Source organism: Lagopus muta, chromosome 5 (assembly GCF_023343835.1).
Source record: "Lagopus muta isolate bLagMut1 chromosome 5, bLagMut1 primary, whole genome shotgun sequence".
Taxonomy (NCBI): Eukaryota; Metazoa; Chordata; class Aves; order Galliformes; family Phasianidae; genus Lagopus; species Lagopus muta.
In genome coordinates this window covers 3,249,301-3,271,839 of record NC_064437.1, presented here as the reverse complement: position 1 = coordinate 3,271,839, position 22,539 = coordinate 3,249,301, and the positions used below count along the sequence as shown (strand labels likewise).

General features: G+C 50.7%; 2 protein-coding genes across 12 annotated transcripts in view; both read right to left on the bottom strand.

Moving 5' to 3' along the window:
* Nucleotides 1–21,723, bottom strand: part of LOC125693898 (cytochrome P450 2J2-like) — a 31,056-nt gene extending 9,333 nt beyond the window's left edge. Inside the window, exons 1-9 of one of the 7 annotated variants that reach the window (XM_048946354.1) lie at nt 21,539–21,723; nt 4,609–4,810; nt 3,883–4,045; nt 3,522–3,671; nt 2,890–3,050; nt 2,190–2,366; nt 1,813–1,945; nt 1,171–1,358; nt 571–709 (exon numbers count right to left, since the gene is read on the bottom strand). In XM_048946354.1, the coding sequence (XP_048802311.1) occupies nt 571–709; nt 1,171–1,358; nt 1,813–1,945; nt 2,190–2,366; nt 2,890–3,050; nt 3,522–3,671; nt 3,883–4,045; nt 4,609–4,797 (1,300 nt within the window). In that variant the 5' untranslated portion in view covers nt 4,798–4,810; nt 21,539–21,723. The other 6 variants (XM_048946352.1, XM_048946353.1, XM_048946351.1 and 3 more) reach the window with 6 other exon arrangements.
* LOC125693899 (cytochrome P450 2J2-like) lies at nt 6,812–21,545 on the bottom strand. 5 transcript variants are annotated; one of them, XM_048946363.1, is made up of 10 exons: nt 21,422–21,545; nt 20,981–21,185; nt 20,282–20,444; nt 19,918–20,067; nt 19,281–19,441; nt 17,927–18,103; nt 17,551–17,683; nt 16,895–17,082; nt 16,602–16,740; nt 6,812–7,158 (listed from the first exon to the last, which is right to left on the bottom strand). In XM_048946363.1, the coding sequence occupies exons 2-10, from the start codon at nt 21,170–21,172 to the stop codon at nt 6,983–6,985; spliced, it is 1,479 nt and encodes a 492-aa protein (XP_048802320.1). In that variant the 5' UTR covers nt 21,173–21,185; nt 21,422–21,545; the 3' UTR covers nt 6,812–6,982. The 5 variants fall into 5 exon arrangements, with proteins under 5 accessions (XP_048802320.1, XP_048802321.1, XP_048802319.1 ...); XM_048946364.1 differs by lacking the exons at nt 16,602–16,740; nt 16,895–17,082 and adding exons at nt 7,854–7,992; nt 8,482–8,669; XM_048946362.1 differs by lacking the exons at nt 16,602–16,740; nt 16,895–17,082; nt 17,551–17,683 and adding exons at nt 7,854–7,992; nt 8,482–8,669; nt 9,131–9,263.
* Nucleotides 21,724–22,539: the final 816 nt, after the last annotated feature.

Genomic DNA, 22,539 nt, shown 5'->3' with positions numbered 1-22,539 from the left:
CTGCCCCCAGCTGGGTGCTGCAGTGAGGGCACATCCATGTCAGTGTAGACACACACATTTCATCCTACCCTGCTGGGATGAGCAGTGCTTCACGTGCAGTCCCCATGAGCCCAGCTTGGAGACAAATCACCAGAGAAAGCGTGTCATTCTTGGGCAGGAAATTGGAGATGCTAAAATCACTCTCCACCAGGAAGCTGCTGACCAGGACAGGGCACCCTGTGGTGGTGGTGGCAAAGCCCATTGAACTCAGCTGTGTGGGACTGGGAGCACAGAGCACTGCTCTCACCTTGCTGAAAGCACTGTTGGGGTCTCCAGCATTTTTCCAGGCTCCTGTGTTTGTGAATAAGGGGCTTAGAGATGGGAGTGGTGCTTTGAGGTGGCTGCATGGTCACTGCTAAGGAAGTGACCATTTTTCACCCATATAGGAAGCAGCACCTCGCGTGGATACAGCCAATGTCTGCATTTTCCATCACTAGTTTGCTCAGGGTCTTCATTTTGCAGCTGGAAGCTCCATCCCAGTGCTTCAGCACAGAAGCACTGTGATGAAGAAGAAACTGCAGCTGATCTTACCTATAGAAAATGGCATAAAAGCCTCCCTTTTCCAGAACTGACCGTCCTTCAGGAAATGCCCAGGGTTAAAACTTTGAGGTGTTTCCCATTCCTTCTTGTCAAACATCACAGAGGTTAGATTTGGGATCAAAATAGTGCCCTGAGACAAGAGAAAGAAAATCACTTTGCACTCTCTCTGCCACTGCACCAAGAGAGTGCTTTAATGTTCCCTTTTGCTTGCCATGAAGATCATCCGTAGTGCAATTTGTCACAAGCATGTGTTCCTCTTTTTTTTGCCTGGCCATATTTTCCTACTTCTTGGCTATTTGATCAAGATATATCTGCACTTTTCTCACGTCAGCATTTTTTTGTTCAAAGTTCCTCTAAGAAAAGTCTGCATGAGGAGGGCTCTATTCCTTGAGGATGTGTGTGGATGCCTCACCTCATGGCCTTCATTCTGGACACAGACAATGCAGTGTGCTGGAAAGTGATTTTGGGACAGCAAAATATGATCCACAGGAGTGATCTCTGTAAGGGGCAGCGATGCTGCATTTTTCTCCCAGCAGGAATGGGGAAATGGGAGTCTCCTCCTAACGACTCAGTGCTAGGGATTGGTGTTACCTTGGGCACCCGGAAGCCAGCCAAGATTGTGTCCTTCATTGCCTCTCTAGGCACGTTGAAAGGGACGATGTTGCTTTTCCTCTGCACTTCATGGATGACAGCATTGGTGTAGGGCATGTTGTTCCTGTCCTCCAGGGCTGGCTGTCGTGTCTGCCCAATGACAGCATTGATCTCGGCTTGCACACGGGCTGTTTGGAAAGAGCAGGGATCAGCTATGGTGCAGCAAAGCCATGGATCTCTGGGGAGACCATGAACTTTTTGCTATGCGAGTCTTCAAAGGACCATCCCAGGTCAATCATGTACCACCAGGACACTCATGGTACTTCTCTGCATGTTCATCACTCAAGCTGCTGCATGGACCCTATGCTCCCTTCAAAGCCTCTTTCGTTTCTGCTATAAAGCCCTCAGGGATCTCCAACGCTTGTGGGGGGAAGTGCCTGCGTTTAGTTCTTGGTCCCATATTAAAGCATTACAGGATTACCAGGGAAAGTTTTAAAACAGCTTAGGCATGTGCCCGAATACAGAAGAAAGCATTTGTTCCTCATTTGTACAGAGGGATTCCTGTTTTTCCTTTCAGCCAAAAGGAGTCTCTCACCAAGGTTTATAAACAGGAAAAGCACACAGCCCTGCTGCTATGTGTACCTTGAATTTCTGGATACACGGCCATATACAGCAGGGCCCAGCGGATGGTGGTGGAGGTGGTCTCAGTCCCAGCAAACAGTAGGTCAAGAGTACATGCCACCAGGTTATCCTCATGGAATTCCCTGCCACTGGGCTTCAGAAAATCAAGTGTTAGTGTCGCATGAGCAGCGAGGACTTCCTCAATACCCCACACAGTTCTGCCTCAAGGCTTTTGGCAGAAGCTGCATCCTCATTCCTCCAATGGATGCCCCAAACCCAATGTCCATCCCGAGCTCACATATGGACACACCAGCAGCTCAGGTGGGGAATTTCATTTGCTTCTCAGCCCTCCTGATCTCCAGTCCCCACTGAGGAAGGCCTTGCTCCACACTGCTGACCTTGGCCATCTCCTGCAGGTAGCTGTCGATGAAGTCTCGGCTCTCTGAGGGGTTCAGGTCTTCCTTATGTTTGTTGATCTTCTCTTTCACAAAGCCTTTCATCAGCCTCCAGTTTTTAAATATGGTTTGGTGAGATCCTGGGAGGTACTTTATTATGGAGGGGAAAGCATTGTACAGCTTTGGACAGAAAAAGAGATGAACAAATTGAATAAAGGAAAGCAATCCCCTCCTGTTTTCAAGACTTGAAAAACCTGCAAGCCACTGCCCTGCAATGCTGGAGTAGATGGAATTAACTTATCTATCTCCAGAGGAGCATGACAAAGGATTGGTATCTCCATTTCACAATCGAGTAACTAGTGTGCTCCTCAGTCACAGCAGGGAGCTTGGCACTCAGTGGTTAGGAGCAGTGATGTGATGGGAAAGAGAGCAATGTCAGCATTGCATAGCTTGAAAATATGGCTGAAAGAAATTACTGACTGATATACACTGCGTGGAGGATAGCTACAACATCCTTGATTTGTTCAGTGTTGCTCCTTCCCAAAACCTCTCCTTGAGAGATTTTGGGTCTACAATATAAAAAGGATATAAAACTACCAATGAGTGTTCAAAGGAATGTCAGTGCTGAAGTGTCTACAAGCCAAGGTGTATGAGGATCAGATATGGTCCCTTGGTTTGTTCATCAGGAGGAGGAGGGCTGTACCTGGCTCATTATGCTCTCATGGAGGGTAACAGTCTGATCCATCATCCGCAGCAAGTTTTGGAAGTCCTCATCATGGTATTCAAACCGATTGCCAAAGGTGACGGAGCAGATGATGTTTGAAACAGCATTGTTGATTTTAAGGTGAGGGTTGAAAGGATTTCCTGGAGAAGGAAAAGCGAACAATCAATTTTCTACCCATATCCACAGAAAGAAAGGGAAGAAAGCACCATAATCAGTGGAAAATATTCAACAAGTGAAATGAGTGGCCCTCAGTGGACATCTTCTGGTTGGTTTCATTGAAAAGGAAGATGTGGAATAGTTGCAAACACCACTGGAATTAACTGGAAACATTGGTGTCAGCAGCCCCAAGGAATGTTCTAAAAGTTTCAAATGGAGTGATAAACCAAAGGTGGGCAAAGAATGATGTTTTGAGTGTAACTTAGCTGCATCTATCAGTTAATCTGAGGACAAAGCACCTGTAGAAAGAATCTGGGATGCTGGCAGGTTGCCAGCATTCCCTGTGAAATGAGGTATTTTTCAGCAGGTATTAGCATCAGGAAAATGAAAACAGTCCAAGATGGATTCTGCCTTCAGTGCAACTGAACTGAACTGCTGAGGGAAGTGCTCCTCACCCTGCTCATCCCTGAACGCATCCGTGAGGAACCGGCACTCCTCCTGGATCCGCTCCTCCAGGCTCCTCTTCCCCAGGCCAAAGTTTCGGAGGGTGGTCAAGGTGAACCTTCTCTGCTGCTTCCACAGGTGCCCACTGGAGGAGATCAGCCCTGGCAGAAGCATTCCACAGTGAGCAAAGAAGATGCTCTCAGCAAGGGGAAGAAGACGGGGGGTATCTGCCTTGATAAAGGGAGCTCAAGCATGCTGGTGACTCTGCTCACCACGAGTGTCAAGCCATGGCATTTTCTCCAGCTTCCCTTCTGGTATATTTGAAACACATTAACAGCACATTTCAGATATGAATTTAAATAGATAGCTCACCCAATTTACTGAAGATATCTGTGTCAAGAGGAATTTCAGGGCGACCAATGAAGTCCTCTCCCTGGGTCACAAGAGCTTCCTTGATCAGTGGAAGCCCATTTACAATCACAAATGACTGGCTGCCTGCTTGCAAACTGAAGATATCTCCAAATTTTTCAGTAAGCTGTGCAAGGAGTAAATGAATGAATAAATAAATAAATGGTGATTGGTTTGCAATGACGTTTTCTGAAGAAAGAATGCATGCCCTGGCATCGTGCACCACAGGGAAGGACAGACAGACTTGCAATCATGACAGGGCAAGCTGAGCCTGAGAGATGTGGTTGCACAAGTGCAAGGATGTTGGCTTGATTGCACACAGTCATGTTCCTCATTTGCTAAACCAGATTTCATGAGTTGCTGTGAAGCTTTCCAGGCTGCATTCTTCAGATTTTGCAAGACTCAACTGAGAAGGATTTTCCAGTAATTGTAACTGGAAAAAAATATTCCAGTAACTCCCTTCCCAAAAAGTTTTCCCATTAGACCAGCCTACAGCTGCAGATGAAATCATGGCACTGTACCATGCCCTTTGCCCAAAGGACATGGCTCTGTGTTCCAAGGCAAAGATCATCCATGTTGCAACTGAACATGGGCGGTCTCCTTACCACTCGTGGAAAGCTTTCGGTGGGCCATTGGATTTAATGTGATGGGGTTAGGTGGGTTCCTTCAAGATGCTTTAAATCCCCTTACCATCTCTGTTGCAGCCAAGAGGTCTCTGGCAAACAAAAATTGCACGTTTCCCAGGAATGGGAAGGAAAAAGGACCGGGAGGGAAGTCCTTGGGCTTTCTCCTCTTCATGTAGTCAGCGACCAGCAGGAAGACCAAGAGGAAGACCAAGAGCATCTGCAGGGAGACGCTGTCCCACAGGAAGCGCAGCATGGTGCGGCCGCAGCTGTGGGCACAACCGCAGAGGGGCTCGGGCCGGCCCGGCCTCGGGGCTGCCTTTGGGCCGCCGCTTCCTCAGCCTCAGCCACACGCGTTCGCCAAAGCCATCCTCGACGCCACCCGCGCATCTCTCATCTCGCCGACGACAGCCCACCCTCAGCGCACCGGCAGCTCCCCGCTCCGCTCCCGTCTCCCACCGCCGCCTTCCCACAGCCCGGCGGCTCCCGCACGGCCCTCCCTCACCCTCACGGTCCCCGCTCGCGGCCGCCGCCTCCCCGCCGCGCACAGCCGCACACGGAGCCGGGCCACGACGGACGCGAGGTAAGGCTGCACGGAGCTCCCACAGCGCCTCTGACTCACGGCCCGAGGCTCCGCTGCCACGGGGCGGTGCCGGCAGGGCGCAGACGGCGCTGAGCGCTGCGGAGGGACGAGCGCGTCCTGCCCGGCGGTGACACCGGCCCCGCTCCCCTCCCGTCCCTTTCGAGGAATTCTTTTGCCGGCCGGCTGTGAACTGCCGCGTTCCCGTCGCGCCGCGCAGCCGCAGTCCGCACTCGTGATGCGGTGGGCGGTGCGGGCTGCTTCTGTTTGGGGGGCGGCAGCTGTGGCTGCGGAGATGCGGAAGTGAGTAAAAGGAGCTGCTGCGTTCACCTGCTACCCTTTAACAAGTTAATTCCCTGCTGCATCATGGACTCTAAAGCACTCAGAAAAGCTCCCTTGCACTCACGTGAGATGCTCCACTCTTAAAGCGAATATTATCCTAGAATCATAGAATCTGTAGACTTGGAAGGGACCTTTAAAGGCGACCTAGTCCAATTCCCTTGCAATGCACGGGGACTCCACAGCTAGGTCATGTTGTCCAGGGCTGATCCAGCCTCGCCTTGAAAGTCTGCAGGGATGTAGCATCAACAACATCACTATGTAAGCTGTTCCAGTGCCTCACCACTCTCATTATAAAAGATTTTTTGCTTGTATCTAACCTAAATCTAGACCTTTTTGAGCTTGAAGCCATTTCCCCTTTTGCTATCACCACAGAGCCTGCTGAAGAGTTTCTACTCTTCTTTCCTGTAGCTCCCCTTTAGATACTGAAAGGCTGCTATCAGGCCTTTGAGTTCCATTTAAGGGCTTTACACTAGGCAGGAAAAGGGTAGGGGATGCAGTGAGGCTTGCTAGGGTAGAGTGAGCAGCCTGAGGCTTTATACTAGTTTTGATGGGGAAAGAATGTCAACTGCAGCGGGACAGAGAAAGGCTTGGACTTGCTGTCAGGCCAGGAGATTGCAGGGAAAAACCTCTGAACTGTTCTACCTACATTCTTCTGGGAACTCCTCAAAGCAGGTAATATTGCCAGACCCACATACAAAACCCTCTCAGGCCCCTCTAGGAACCAACCAGTCAGAGAAAACTTCACAGTTCTTCCAGAGGTTTGAGGCAGGCCCACTCTAGTAAGGTGGTGTGTCAGAAAGCACAGCTGAAGTGCCTTTATACCATTGCGTGCAGAATGAGGTTCACCTGGGCCCACTGCTCCGCCTGTCTAGATCCCTTCAAAAGGCATCCCATCCCTTTGGTGTGTCAACTGCACCCCACAGCTTGGTAGCACCAGCAAACTTGCTGAGGGTACACTTAATTCCACTGTCGATGTCAGTGATGGAGTAACAGCCCCAGCATCGATCCCTGGGAGACACCATTTGTCACCAACCTACATCCAGACATTGAGCCATTGACCACCACTCTCTGACTCGATCCTGCAGCCAGTTCTTTGTCCATTGAGCAGTCTACCCGTGACATCCATACCTTTCCAATTTGGAGAGAAGGATGTTGTGGGGTTCCATGTCAAAGGCCTTACTGAAGTTGAGCCAGATGACATCAGTGGCTCCTCCCTTGTCCACTGATGCAGTGACACTATTGTAGAAGGCAACTAGAAGGTCCCAGTTCAGCCAGGCTAGTCTCTTACCTTCCTTTCCTGATTTGCTACACCATATCTTCTGCTTGTGTAAAACATCAAGGAGGAAGAAAAGGAAGACTGCAACCTTTATTGTAACCCACAAAGCAGTATGAGTAAATAAGTAAGCAATAAAGAAGCAGGGAAATTCAAGTAGAAAGAGGTGAGAGGTGCACAGAGGCTCAGTCTGTGTACTTGTGCCAAAGCTGAGAGTTCTCTCTCTGAGAACAGTGGCTCTGCTTCCTATCGAGGCACTGCACAGATCTTGTAGGGCCGTGGGGCCAAGGTCATTCCCTGTGTGAATTTGAGGTCGAGGATGGTGTCCGGGGGAGCCTGGAAGGTGAATTTCTGGAGCAGAGCCGTGAAGAAGAGGAAGAGCTCGGCGCGGGCCAGCAGCTCACCCAGGCAGGCGCGCTTCCCTGCGGAGACAGCCGCCCAGCGCCCAGTCAGCCCTGCTGGCTGCCCAGCTGCTTTCTCTGCTGGAAAAGCCTCGGCACACAGCTCCTGCAGGAACATCACCCTGCCTGCATCCCCGTGCCCACCTTACATTTCCAGCACCAGGACTGCCATCCCAGCTGAGCTCCTCATGGAGCTGTAGCACGGTCTTAATGAGGGCACATCCATATAAATGTGTATGCACACGTTTTATCCTACCCTGCTGGATTGAGTAGGACTGCATTCCCTGTGTGCCTGGCTGGGCTCCAAGGAACGGAACCAAATCACCAGAGAAAGCATGCCATGCTAGGGCAGGAAATTTGGAGATGCTAAAATCACTCTCCACAAGGAAGCTGCTGGCCAGGACAGGGCACCCTGTGGTGGTGGTGGCAAAGCCCATTGAACTCAGTCGTATGGGACCAGCAGCATTAGAGCACTTGCATTTCTGAATGCATTTCTCAGGCATTTTTGTAGTCTCATATGTTTGTGAAGAAAGGTCTAAGAGGTCATTGCTAGGGGTCTGTCTGCACTGATAAGGGCAGTGGGCAAGTAGCACTTCCCCATTCCGAAGCAAGTGTCTGCATTTTCCATCAGTGCTTAGCTCAGGTTCTCCATTGTGCAGCTGAAAGCCCCATCCCAGTGCTTCCGCACAAAAGCATCAAACTGCAGCTGATCTTACCTATAGAAAATGGCATAAAAGCCTCCCTTTTCCAGAACTGACCGTCCTTCAGGAAATGCCCAGGGTTAAAACTGTGAGGCGTTTCCCATTCCTTTTTGTCATACATCACAGAGGATAGGTTTGGGATCAAAACAGAGCCCTGAGACAAGAGAAAGAAAATCACTTTGCACTCTCTCTGCCACTGTCATCATGAGGTGGGATTTTTACCCTTCCATGTGCCAGCCATGAAGAGCATCCATAGTCAGATCTCACAAGGATGTGTCCCACTCCTTTTATGGGCCATGTTTGCCTTCTTCTGAACTACTTTGATATGCAATCAGTATATATCCACCCTTTTCTCTCATGAACATAACTATTCCTAAAAATTCATCTAAGAAAAAGCTGCATGCTCAGGGCTCTGTCCCTCCCTGCTTTGCCCGGATGCTGCACCTCATCCTCATGGGTGCCTCATGGCATTCATCCTGGGCACTGAGAATGCAATGTGCTGGAGAACAGCATTGGGTGAGCAAAACAACACGATCCACAGCAGTGACCTCTGGGAGAGGCAGCAATGCTGCAGCTCTGTCCCTGCAGCAAAGGGGAGATGGAAATCTCCTGCTCAGACCTCACTGATCCAAACTGAGTTTACCTTGGGCACCCGGAAACCAGCCAGGATTGTGTCCTTCACCGCCTCTCTAGGCACGTTGAAAGGGATGATGTTGCCTTTCCTCTGCACTTCATGGATGACAGCGTTGGTGTAGGGCATGCTGTTCCTGTCCTCCAGGGCTGGCTGTCGGCACTGCCCAATAACAGCATCGATCTCGGCTTGCACACGGGCTGTTTGGAAAGAGCAGGGATCAGCTATGGTGCAGCAAAACCATAGAAACCCTGGGGACACCACAACATTTTTGCTGTGCAGATCCCCCAAGGACCATCCCAGGTCAATCCTGTGCCACCAGGGGACTTGTGGCACCTCTCTGCATGTTCATCTCTCACTTCATACACTAAATGGGCCCTTGGCAGAGCCCCTTTTTGCCTTTACCGGACAGCCCACAGTGGTCTCCAGTGCTTGTGGGGCATATGGGCACATTTTCCTCTTTGTCCCATGAGAAAGAACAACAAAATCATTAGGAAAAGTTTTAAAACATTGAAGGTAAACACTTGAAAACAAAACCAGTACTTGCAGTAAATCTGTCGGAGAACAGAATATTTCCACTTCTTTCTTTCAACAAGGATAAACTCTCACCAAGCTACAAGGGCTAAAAATAGGGAATGGATAGCAGTGCTGTTACTTGTACCTTGAATCTCTGGGTATACGGCCATAAACAGCAGGGCCCAGCGGATGGTTGTGGAGGTGGTCTCAGTCCCAGCAAAAAACAGGTCGAGAGTGCATGCAACCAGGTAATCCTCGCAGAAATCACTGCCATTGGGCTTCAGAAAATCAAGTGTTAGTGCCACATTAAAAGCAAGAACTTCCTCAAAAATCAGACCCATTCCTTTCTAGGAGTTCTGCTAGAAGCTGCAGGACTTCTGCATCCCCATCCCTCCAATGGATGCTCCAAACTAACGTCCATCCTGAGCTCACATATGGACACACCAGCAGCTCAGGATCTGGTTTGTTTCTCTACCCTCCTGATCTCCAGTCCCCACTGAGGAAGGCCTTGCTCCACATTGCTGACCTTGGCCATCTCCTGCAGGTAGCTGTCGATGAAGTCTCGGCTCTCAGAGGGGTTCAGGTCTTCCTTATGTTTGCTGATCTTCTCGCACACAAACCTTTTCATGAGCCTCACATTTTTCAAAATGGTTTGGTGGGATCCAGGGAAGTATTTTATTATGGACGGAAAAAAGACGTACAGCTTTGGAAAGAAAGAGAGATGAGCAAATGCAAGAACGGACTGAAAAACCCCTCCTATTCTTTAAACTTGAAAAGCACGCAAAGGCACAGCCTACATTGTTGGAGTAGATGGAATTATCTTCTGTCCAGAAGAGCATGGGAAAGGATTGGTATCTCCATGGTGAGAGTGATTAGTGAGTTCCTGAGTCACAGCAGGGAGCTTGGCACTCTGTGGTCGGGAATGGTGATGCAGGGGGAGGGAGAGCAAACTGAACATTGCACAGAAATTGCTGGCTGATGTACCCTTTTCAATGGAATGATGAATGGCAACAAACGCCCCTTGTACATTAGCTCTTGCTCCTTCCCATAACCTCTCCTAGGGAACAGCCCAAAATCTCTACTGCTTTCAGTTCCTTCCCAAAGCATTGGAAAACCAGCCGGGGATAGACTGGCTTTGTGATCCAGGGGAGCACATCTGGCATCTTTGCAAGGACACATGCAGCAATGGAGAGCCACCACACAGCTGTGGGAAGCACCAGGGAAAATCTCATGACCCCAGAGCAGAGGGAAACATCTCCTGTGATTCACCAGCCCCCTGTGCTTGATGGCCTCACCTTGAGCAGTGTGCAGTTTTGGGTGCTGCAATATATTAGGATACAAATCTATCAGAGAGCTCTAAAGGAGTGCTATGAAGACAGCAAAACGTATGAAGAATGCTGAGGTCTGTTGTTTTGTGCACCATGGAGAAAATTGAGAGGAAGCCTCACAGCAACCTGTGCCTTGTTGCAGAGAGCAGAGGGCAGAGCTGAGCCCGGCTCTTTGGTGACAGCAACAGGATCCAAGGGACTGGTACGGAGCTGTGTGAGGGGAGGTCAGGCTGAGAGAGAGGAAACATTGGACATGGAACAGGCACCGGGGGTAGTGGGCACAGCCTTGATCTAACTGAGATCAAAGCATCATTGGGCAATGCTCTCAGACATAGGTGTTGATGTTCAATATTTCTGTGTGGAGTCAGAAACTGGACGTGAGTGCCCTGGTCAATTTTTCCCAACTTGAGATCACCTATGAAGCTAAGAAAGTGTTCAGGCTTTTGCAGTTGACTCCAGAGAAGAAACAACAGCTCTTCAAATCTGCAGGCCACCTGTGCTGGAGCAGGAGGGCTGTACCTGGCTCATTATCTTCCCTTGGAGGGTAACAGCCTCATCCATCATCCGCAGCAAGTTTTGGAAGTCCTCATCATGGTATTCAAACCGATTGCCAAAGGTGACGGAGCAGATGATGTTTGAAACAGCATTGTTGATTTTAAGGTGAGGGTTGAAAGGATTTCCTGGAGAAGGAAAACCGAACAATCAATTCTCTTCTTGACTCCACAGAAAAAAAGGGAAGAAAGCACCATCATCAGAGGGAAAATAGTCAACATGAAATGAGTGGTTTTCAGTGGACACCTTCTTGGAAAAGGTTGTTTGCTTGGGAAAAAAAGATCTGAAATGACTCAGAAGAGGAAACACCATAGGAATTAATTGTGAACATTGGTGCTGACAGGTCCACGGTATTTCCTAGAGGTCTCCAATTCAGCAAGAGGACAAAGGTGGGGTAAGAGTACTGTTACATAGCTGTACCTATCAGTTAATCTGAAGGCAAAACACCTGTAGAGGGAGTCTGGGATGCTGGCACATTACCAGCATTGCTTGTGAGATGAAGAGAAATGTTGGCAGCTGACTGAAGGTGAGCCAGTAGTGTGCCCACATAGCCAAGAAGGCAAAGGGCATCCTAGCTCGTGTCAGCTGTAGTGTAGTCAGCAGGAGGGGGTGGTGATCATGCCACTGTTCTTGGCACTGGTGAGGCTCCCCCTTGAGTGCTGGGTTGAGTTTTGTGCCCCTCTCTTCAAGAAAGACATTGAGGCCCTGGAGTGTGTCCAGAGAATGACAACAAAGCTGTAAAGGGTCTGGAACACAACTCTGATGGCCAGCTGTGAGAACTGAGATTGCTCAGTTTGTAGGAGTTTCAGTGGAGAAATAATTGCCCTTCTCCACTCCGAGAAGGAAGGTTGCAGTGAATTTGGTGTTGATCCCTTCTCCTAGGTAACCAATGATAGGATGAGACATAATGGCCTTGAATTGCTATACATGTAGGTGAGGTATTAAGTAGAATTTCTAGGAGAAGTGGGCAGACATTGGAACAGGATGCCCACAGAGGTGGCAGAGTCACCATCTATGGAGGCATTAGAAAATGTGTTGATGTGGCACTGAGGGATGTGGTTAGTGGGCATGCTGGGAATGGGCTGGAATTGGACTTGGTGATCTTAGAAGGATTTTCCAACTGAAATGATCCTTTGACTCTGTGATTTTTCACTAGGCATTAGCATAGGGGAAATTAAAATGGTCCAAGATGGATTCTGCCTTCAGTGCAACTGCTGAGGGAAGTGCTCCTCACCCTGCTCATCCCTGAATGCATCCGTGAGGAACCGGCACTCCTCCTGGATCCGCTCCTCCAGGCTCCTCTTCCCCAGGCCAAAATTTCGGAGGGTGGCCAAGGTGAACCTTCTCTGCTGCTTCCACAGGTGCCCATTGGAGGAGACCAGCCCTGGCATTCCAATGTGAGCAAAGGAAGATGTCCTCAGCAAGGGGAAGATGATGGAGGACGTAAGCCTTGATAAAGGGGGCTCAGCCATGCTGGTGACTCTGCTCAGTAAGAATGCAAAGCCACAGCATTGCCTTCTGGCACATTTAATTGGACAGCACTTTGACTTTGTGTTTCAGATCCCTGTCTCCACTGATTACTCACCGAATTTGTTGAAGAGTTCTGTATTAGCAGGAAATTCCGGGCGATCTATGAAATTCTCTCCCTGGGTCACAAGGGCTTCCTTGATCATTTGCAGCCCATTTACTACCACAAACCACATGCTGCCCACTTGCGTGCTGAAGATGTCTCCGTGTTTTTCAGTAAACTGGGGATGAGGTAAAGAAATAAACCACGATTAATTTGCAATGAATTTTTCTGCTTGAAGAGGGAAAACACTGGTATCCTGCACCCACAGGTTGGGACCAGAAGACCTGTCGTGGAAATGGGGCAAAATGACTCTGGGAGAGATAGAATAATTGCATAAGTGTTGCACTGATAGCATTCATTCTTTTTCCTCATTTCTTCTGTCAGTGCTCTGCGGTTGGACTCAAACCCTCTAGGTTGCATTTTCCAGGCTTTGCAAGGCTCAGCAGAACAAGTATTTTCAGCTGATGTTTAACTCTCTTCCTGACTTCCCTTCCCAACAGATATGCCTACAGCTGCAGTAAAACACAAAGTGTTATACCATACCCTTTTACCCAAAGAACATTGCTCTGTATTCCAAGCCAAACACCATCCATGTTGCCTACTAAGCCCAGGCCAAACATACTCTCCTGCACTGAGAACCCTCTGTGGACCACGGGGCTTGAATGTGAGTAGTTTGGGACGGCCCCCTCCCCAAGATGCAAGTCCCCTTACCTTCTGTGTTGCAGCCATGGGGTCTTTGGCAAACAAAAATTGCACATTTCCCAGGAAAGGGAAGGAAAAAGGACCGGGAGGGAAGTCCTTGGGCTTTCTCCTCTTCATGTAGTCAGCGACCAGCAGGAAGACCAAGAGGAAGACCAAGAGCATCTGCAGGGAGACGCTGTCCCACAGGAAGCGCAGCATGGTGCGGCCGCAGCTGTGGGCACAACCGCAGAGGGGCTCGGGCCGGCCCGGCCTCGGGGCCGCCTTTGGGCCGCCGCTTCCTCAGCCTCAGCCACACGCGTTCGCCAAAGCCCTCCTCGACGCCACCCGCGCATCTCTCATCTCGCCGACGACAGCCCACCCTCAGCGCACCGGCAGCTCCCCGCTCCGCTCCCGTCTCCCACCGCCGCCTTCCCACAGCCCGGCGGCTCCCGCACGGCCCTCCCTCACCCTCACGGTCCCCGCTCGCGGCCGCCGCCTCCCCGCCGCGCACAGCCGCACACGGAGCCGGGCCACGACGGACGCGAGGTAAGGCTGCACGGAGCTCCCACAGCGCCTCTGACTCACGGCCCGAGGCTCCGCTGCCACGGGGCGGTGCCGGCAGACGGCGCTGAGCGCTGCGGAGGGACGAGCGCGTCCTGCCCGGCGGTGACACCGGCGGTGACACCGTCCCCGCTCCCGTCCCTCCTCCCGTCCCCTCCCCTTCGAAGATTTCTTTTGCCGGCCGGCTGAAAACTGCCGTGTTCCCGTCGCGCCGCGCAGCCGCAGCCCGCACTCGTGATGCGATGGGCGGTGCGGGCTGCTTCTGTTTGGGGGGCGGCAGCTGTGGCTGAGGAGACGCAGAAGTGAATGAAAGGAGCTGCTGCGTTCACCTGATAAACCTTAACAAGTTCAGTAATGCTTTATCATGCAACCTGATGTGTTCACCTGCACTCCAATGGGGTACACCACACTTAAAGGAAAAATCCTCATTACTTCTGCCCTTTTAAAAAATAAATGCAGCAGAAAAGAAAGATTGCAGCCATTTATTGTCTCCCATGAGGCAGTGTGTGTAGATAAGAAAGCAGTAAAGTTGCTGGGACTTCTAGGTAGACCAGAGGGGAGAAGTGCACGAGGTGAGCAGAAATGCTGAGAAGGCAGTGTGTAATCTCCACATCAGGCTTTGAACCTGGTCATGGCCCCTGCATTTCATCCTGGGCAGCACTGCAGTGCCAGCTCAGCCTTCCTCACTGCTGCCTGTCCAGTGTTGAGGAGAGCACTCAGGATTGGGGGAGGGAAAAGAAGACTACTGAGGTAACACTAGGAGACAGGACCTGTATTTGCTATGGCTCCAGGTGCTGCTATTTTAGAAACAGATGTCAGAAGTGGCACCTGTCATCCTCTGAGTGTCTGTCACTGCATTCATTGCAGTGGTGTGGCAGAACGCAGCCACCAGCTTTGGTGGTTTTCCTGCTGGTTTGCTCATAGAGCTCGGATCATGAATATTCATCAGCTCTGAAAGAATGGCCTGTGCTGTTCCTGTGCCCTCCTTTCTGCTAAGGGAGAGCTGGTGCTGTGCAAGCTCAGCATGGCTCTACATCCCACCCCCTGCTGCCCCAAATGCTGGCACGGCTGGAGACTGCAGGCAGTGCTGAAAAGGCTGTGCTAGTCATCATTTTGCAAAATGCTGCACATCAAAAATGCTTCAATTGGGATTTATTAATGCTCATGAGAGAGAGAGATCACAGGGCACTGTGGTATTTTTCTTTTGACAAATTGCTTTCCTAAGTTCAAAGTAGGAACTGTTTGCAATTACTGCTTTTACCAGTGTAGTGAGATGAGCTCAGGTGTTGCTCTCTACCAGTACTGATCCACAGCTGTGATGCATGGCCATCCAGCATGGAATTAAAAACGTCCTGAGCTCCTCATTCACTGGCATTGCCCCAGTGCCCCAGCCCATCAAGTGCTGATAGGCCTTCTCATCTGACACAGCCTGCAAGATCTGCTTGTAAAAAGAAATTATTCCGCAATTACTTAGAAAGAAACAGAACACGTGAGGAGGTTGTTACCATGGCACATGGTGGCTGATGAAAACTCAGTTTGTGCATCTGTGCCAAAGCTGAGATGTTCCTTCTCCAAGAGCAGTGGCTCTGCTTCCTATCGAGGCACTGCACAGATCTTATAGGGACGTGGGGCCAAGGTGATGCCCAGAATGCATCTGAGGTCGAGGATGGTGTCTGGGGGAGCCTGGAAGGTGAATTTCTGGAGCAGAGCCGTGAAGAAGAGGAAGAGCTCGGCGCGGGCCAGCAGCTCACCCAGGCAGGCGCGCTTCCCTGCGGAGACAGCCGCCCAGTGCCCAGTCAGCCCTGCTGGCTGCCCAGCTGATTTCTCTGCTGGAAAAGCCTCGGCACACAGCTCCTGCAGGAACATCACCCTGCCCACATCCCCGTGCCCACCTTACATTTCCAGCACCAGGACTGTCATCCCAGCTGAGCTCCTCATGGAGCTGTAGCATGATATGTCCCCAGCTGGGTGCTGCAGTGAGGGCACATCCATGTCAGTGTAGACACACACATTTTACCCTACCCTGCTGGGATGAGCAGTGCTTCACATGTAATCCCTGTGTGCCTGGCTGGGCTCCAAGGAATGGAACCAAATCACCAGAGAAAGCGTGCCATGCTAGGGCAGGAAATTGGAGATGCTAAAATCACTCTTCACAAGGAAGATGCTGGCCAGGACAAGATGCTGTGGTGGTGGTGGCAAAGCCCATTGACCTCAGCTGTGTGGGAATGCATCATAGGATCACAGAATGGCTTGAGTTGGAAGAGACCCCAATGATCAGCAAGTTGCAACCCCCCTGCCACAGGTAGGGCCACCAATCTCCAGATCTGGTACTAGACCAGGCTGTCCAAGGCCATATACAACATGCTCTTGAACACCTCCAGGGATGGAATATCCACAACCTCTCTGGGCTGCCTGTTCCATCTCCTCACCACTCTCTGTGAAGAACTTCTCCCTGACATCCAATCTAATCCTTCCCTCCTTTAGCTGTCTCCAACAGCTCCATACTTTTGCTGTGCTGGGGTCTCCAGATGTGGATGCAGTACTCCAGATGGGGCCTAACGAGGGCAGAGCAGGGAGGGACTATCCCCTGCCTGTCCCTGCTGGCCAACCCTCTTCTCAGTGAGAGCACAGAGCACTGCTCTCACCTTGCTGAATGCATTTTCGGGGTCTCTGGAATTTCTGTAGTCTCGTGCACTTGTTAAAAGGCCTAAGAGATGGTGCTGTTGGTGCTTTGGGGGGGGGCCATGGTGACTGGTGAGGAAGGGGCTGCTTTTCACCAATATAGGCAGGGGGCAAGCAGCAGCTCCCATGGTGGAGCCAACGTCTGCTATTTCCATCACAAATTTGCTCAGGGTCTCCCTTGTGCAGTGGAAGCCTCATCCCAGTGCTTCAGCACAGAAGCATCGAACTGCAGCTGATCTTACCTATAGAAAATGGCATAAAAGCCTCCCTTTTCCAGAACTGACCGTCCTTCAGGAAATGCCCAGGGTTAAAACTGTGAGGGGTTTCCCATTCCTTCTTGTCAAACATCACAGAGGATATATTTGCAATCATAATAGTGCCCTGAGACGAGAGAAAGAAAATCACTTTGCACTTTCTCTGCCACTGCTAACAGGAGGGGGATTTTTACCCTACCTCCTGGTCACTATACTGATTCCTGCATAGATGGAGAAATGGGAGACTCCTGCTCAGACCTCAGTGCTTAGGATGGGGTTACCTTGGGCACCCGGAAGCCAGCCAGGACTGTGTCCTTCACTGTCTGTCTTGGGACATTCAAAGGGATGATGTTGCTTTTCCTCTGCACTTCATGGATGACAGCGTTGGTATAGGGCATGTTGTTCCTGTCCTCCAGGGCTGGCTGTCGTGTCTGCCCAATGACAGCATCAATCTCGGCTTGCACACGGGCTGTTTGGAAAGAGCAGGGATCAGCTATGGTGCAGCAAAGCCATGGATCTCCTGGGGATAACAGATAACGTTTGCTGTGCGGGTCCCCCAAGGACCATCCCAGGGCAATCATGTGCCACCAGGGGACTCATGGCACCGCTCTGTGAGTCCATCACTCCACCTACTAAATGGGCCCTGTGCCTTGTGTAAAGCTCCTGCCACCTCTGCTGGAAAGCCCTCAGGGGTCTCCAGTGCTTCTATGACTGGTGGCCACATCTGTCTCTTGGTTCCAAGGTAAAACATTACAAAATTACCACGGCAAGTGTTAAAACAGAAAAAGCACAAACATGAACAAATAAACAAAACAATATTTTGCATCTCTCCTGCTTGAGTACAGAAGGATTCCTGATGGTCTTTCAAAAGAGTGACTCTCTTACCAAACCACACAGGCAAAACCCAGGAAGCACACAGCCCTGCTGCTACCTGTACCTTGAATTTCTGGATACACGGCCATATACAGCAGGGCCCAGCGGATGGTGGTGGAGGTGGTCTCACTCCCAGCAAACAGTAGGTCAAGAGTACATGCCACCAGGTTATCCTCACAGAAGTCACTGCCATTGGGCTTCAGAAAACCAAGTGTTAGTGTCACATGAGCAGCGAGGGCTTCCTCAATACCCCCACACAGCTCTGCCCCAAGGCTTTTGGCAGAAGCTGCATTCTCATCCCTCCAGTGGATGCCCCAAACCCGATGTCCATCCTGAGCTCACATATGGACACACCAGCAGCTCAGGTAGGATCTGGTTTGTTTCTCAGCCCTCCTGATCTCCAGTCCCCACTGAGGAAGGCCTTGCTCCACACTGCTGACCTTGGCCATCTCCTGCAGGTAGCTGTCGATGAAGTCTCGGCTCTCTGAGGGGTTCAGGTCTTCCTTGTGTTTGCTGATCACATTGCACACAAAATTTTTCATTAACTTCCAGTTTTTGAAAACAGTTTGGTGGGATCCAGGGAGGTACTTCATGATGAAAGGGAAAGCATTGTACAGCTTTGGACAGAAAAAAAGAGGAAAACTGAGTAAAGGACTGAAACCCCTTCTGTTTTCAAGACTTGAAAAGCCTGCAAAGCCACAACCCTACAGTGCTGGAGTAGATGGAATTAACTCATTTCCAGAAGAGCATGACAAAGGATTGCTGTCTCCACTGTCAGAGGAACTACTGCATTCCTCAGAGTTACAGCAGGAAGCCTGGCACTCAGTGGAGGTGGTGATGCTGAGTGAAATGGAGCAATGTGAACATTGCACAGCTTGAAAATATGGCTGAATGAAATTACATGAAGAAGCCCTCTGTGCAACCGTATGATGAATGGCAATGAACGTCCTTAGCAACATTATCATTGCTTCTTCCCATGACCTCCCCTGGGCCCTGCCCAAACCCTCTACTGTATTCAGCTCCTTCCCAAAGTACAGGAAAACCAGCTGAGGTAGCTCAGCTTTGTGATCACTGGGGACTGCATCTTCACCAGGATGCATCCAGAGGTGGAGAAGGATCACATAACCCTTCAAAGCTGTGTCTTCATGGTCTCAGAGGAGAGACCATCTCCTGTACTTGGCCTGACCTCTGTGCTTGGTGATGGCCTCACCTTCAGCAGTGTGTGCAGTTTTGAGTGCTGCAATATATTAGGATATGAAACTATTGGAGAGCATTAAAGGAGTGCAAAGAAGATGGAGAAAGGTCTAGAAGTCAAATGTATGGGGAGTGCTGAGGTCCCCTGATTTGTTCACCGTGGAGGAGAATGAGGAGAGGCCTCATGGTGGCCCTGCAGCTCATCATGATGGCCTGCAGCTCCTCACAGGGTGAAGGGGCAGTGCTGAGCTCTGCTCTCTGGCAGCAGGATCCAAGGGACTGGCATGGAGCTGTCTCAGGACAGAGTAAAGTCCTGCCCCATAGGGAGGGGAGCACGGGACATCTCTTCAGGGCAGTGGGCAAAGCCTTGAGCTAACTGAGCTCAGGGAGCGTTTGGACAGTGCTCTCAAAAATAGGGTTTGGACCGTAAGAATTCTTATACGGAGCCAGGAACTGGACTTGATAACCCTTATGGGTCCCTTCCAACTCAGGACATTCACAGAATCTAAAAAGTGCTCAAGGTTTTGTGGTTGACTCCAGAGAAGAAACACTGCCTTTCAAATCCGCATGCTACCAGTGCTGGGGGCAGGAGGGCTGTACCTGGCTCATTATCTTCCCTTGGAGGGTAACAGTCTCATTTATCATCCGCAGCAAGCTTTGGAAGTCCTCATCATGGTATTCAAACCGATTGCCAAAGGTGACGGAGCAGATGATGTTTGAAACAGCACAGTTGATTTTAAGGTGAGGATTGAAAGGATTTCCTGGAGATGGAAAAGGGAACAATCAATTCTCTTCTTCTCTCCACAGAAAAGGAGAAGAAAGTGACAGCATCAGAGGGAAAATGTCCAATAAGTGAAATGAATGGTATCCAGTAGAACACCTTCTTGGAGATGGTTGTTTACTTTGGAAGGAAAGACTTGAAATGGTTGCAGAAGAGGAAACACCATAGGAATTAATTGTGAACATTAGTACTAACAGGCTCATGGAATTTTCTAGAGGTTTGAAATTCAGCAATCTAACAAAGGTGGGGTAAGAATACTGTTTTGAGTGTTACACAGCTGCATCTATCAGTTAATCTGAGGGCAAAACATCCGTATAAAGAAAATGGGATGCTGGCAGGTTGCTAGCATTCCCTGTGAAATGAGGTACATTTCAGCAGGCTTTTGTGTAGGTTTAATTAAAATGGTCCAGGGTGGATTCTGCCTTCAGTGCAACTGCTGAGGGAAGTGCTCCTCACCCTGCTCATCCCTGAACGCATCCGTGAGGAACCGGCACTCCTCCTGGATCCGCTCCTCCAGGCTCCTCTTCCCCAGGCCAAAGTTTCGGAGGGTGGTCAAGGTGAACCTTCTCTGCTGCTTCCACAGGTGCCCATTGGAGAAGACCAGCCCTGGCAGAAGCATTCCAATGTGAGCAAAGACAGATGTCCTCAGCAAGGCGAAGATGATGGAGGACATCTGCCTTTATAAAGGAGGCTCAATCATGCTCGTGCTACTGCTCAGAATGAATGTCAAGCCAGGGCATTTCCTCCAGCTTTCCTCCTGGCAGGTTAAAAAAAAAAAAAATCAATGCTTTTTAGATATAAGACTCTATTGATAACTCACCCAAATTGCCAAAGACATCTGTGTTGATAGGAATTTCTGGGCGATCCATGAAGTTCTCTCCCTGGCTCACAAGGGTTTCCTTGACCAGTGGCAGCCCATTTACAATCACAAATGACTGGCTGCCTATTTGCATGCTGAAGACATCTCCATGTTTTTCAGTAAGCTGGGGATGAGGTAATTAAGTATATGAGGGTACATTTGCAATGACATTTTCTGCTGGGAGAAGAAAAGCCTTGGCATCCTGCACCCGCAGAGAAGGACAGGCAGAGTTCAGTGGAAATAGGGCAAACTGAGCCTGGGAGAGGCAGCAGAATGGCTGCACAAGTGTTGGCTTGACTGCGTGCAGACTTTTTCCTCATTTCTCCTATCAGTGTTCTGAAGTTGTGGTAAAACCCTCCAGGCTGTATTTTCCAGGCTTTGCAAGACTTAGCTGAGCAAGGAATTTCACCTGGTGTTTAACTCCTTTCCCAGTCACACTTGTCCTCAGAACAACCAACAGCTGAAGTGGAACCCATGGTTCTGTCCCATGCCCTTTGCCCCAAGGATGTGGCTCTGTAGTCCTGGGCAAAGATCATCCACCTTGATGATCATGGGCTAAACGTCCTCCCCACTCATTTAGAGCCCCTCTGTGGGCCATGGAAGTGACTGGAATTAGACTGCATTGTGTTGGCCAGTACCACATGTTGTGAATCCCCTTACCTTTTGCACTATGCCAATGGGGTCATTGATAACCATCAGAAATTCCACGTTTCCCAGGAAAGGGAAGGAAAAAGGACCGGGAGGGAAGTCCTTGGGCTTTCTCCTCTTCATGTAGTCAGCGACCAGCAGGAAGACCAAGAGGAAAACCAAGAGCATCTGCAGGGAGACGCTGTCCCACAGGAAGCGCAGCATGGTGCGGCCGCAGCTGTGGGCACAACCGCAGAGGGGCTCGGGCCGGCCCGGCCTCGGGGCTGCCTTTGGGCCGCCGCTTCCTCAGCCTCAGCCACACGCGTTCGCCAAAGCCCTCCTCGACGCCACCCGCGCATCTCTCATCTCGCCGACGACAGCCCACCCTCAGCGCACCGGCAGCTCCCCGCTCCGCTCCCGTCTCCCACCGCCGCCTTCCCACAGCCCGGCGGCTCCCGCACGGCCCTCCCTCACCCTCACGGTCCCCGCTCGCGGCCGCCGCCTCCCCGCCGCGCACAGCCGCACACGGAGCCGGGCCACGACGGACGCGAGATAAGGCTGCACGGAGCTCCCACAGCGCCTCCGACTCACGGCCCGAGGCTCCGCTGCCACGGGGCGGTGCCGGCAGGGCGCAGACGGCGCTGAGCGCTGCGGAGGGACGAGCGCGTCCTGCCCGGCTGTGACACCGACCCCGCTCCCGGCCCTCCTCCCGTCCCCTCCCCTTCGAAGATTTCTTTTGCCGGCCGGCTGAGAACTGCCGCGTTCCCGTCGCGCCGCGCAGCCGCAGTCCGCACTCGTGATGCGATGGGCGGTGCGGGCTGCTTCTGTTTGGGGGGCGGCAGCTGTGGCAGAATGGATTTGTCCGGATGAAGGCGCTGCTCGGAGGCTCCCGAGTGCCGTTGCGCAGCGAAGCTGCTGCAGTCCTATGATCAACTTTAAGAAGTTCAACCTTTTCGTGCAACCTGAAGCGTTCCCCTGCACTCACATGGGATGCTCCGCTCTTAAGTTAAACACCATTACGCCTTCTGCTTTTTTTTTTTTTTTTTTTTTTTTTTTTTTTTTTTTTTTTTTTTTTTTGTGGAGAGATCTTTCAATTATAGCTTTTCGATGTAGGTAAAGGAAGATTGCAACCATTTATTCCCTCTCAGAGGGAAGCGTGAGTATATAAGGTTTCGTTAAGGTAAGAGGGAAAGTCGATATGAGGGAATCGAACAGCTTGTGTTTGCTCACGCCGTGCAAATAAAAGAGCTGTACCCATGCTCCAGAGGTCAGACTAGAAATGGAGAGAAGTCACTGTCCACTCCAGAATGGCTTTAGAAATTCCATACGTGAAAAAAACAAAAGCCCACTGATATTTTATGTCTTCTGTATCAGGAATAAAATAAACGTGCCTGTAACAGAGAAAAGTTCATTAAAAACGCAATAGGATGAGAGTTTGGAGTGCATGAATGCCGGCATGGGATGTGCAGAGGACTCTCCCCTGCGGCGCAGATCTGTCACTGCACAGCAACTGCGCGGCAGCACAGCGCTTGCCTGGGAAGGCGTCCAAGTCCAGTGGAAATGAAGCCTGATGCAATCCGTGCGTAGAAAAG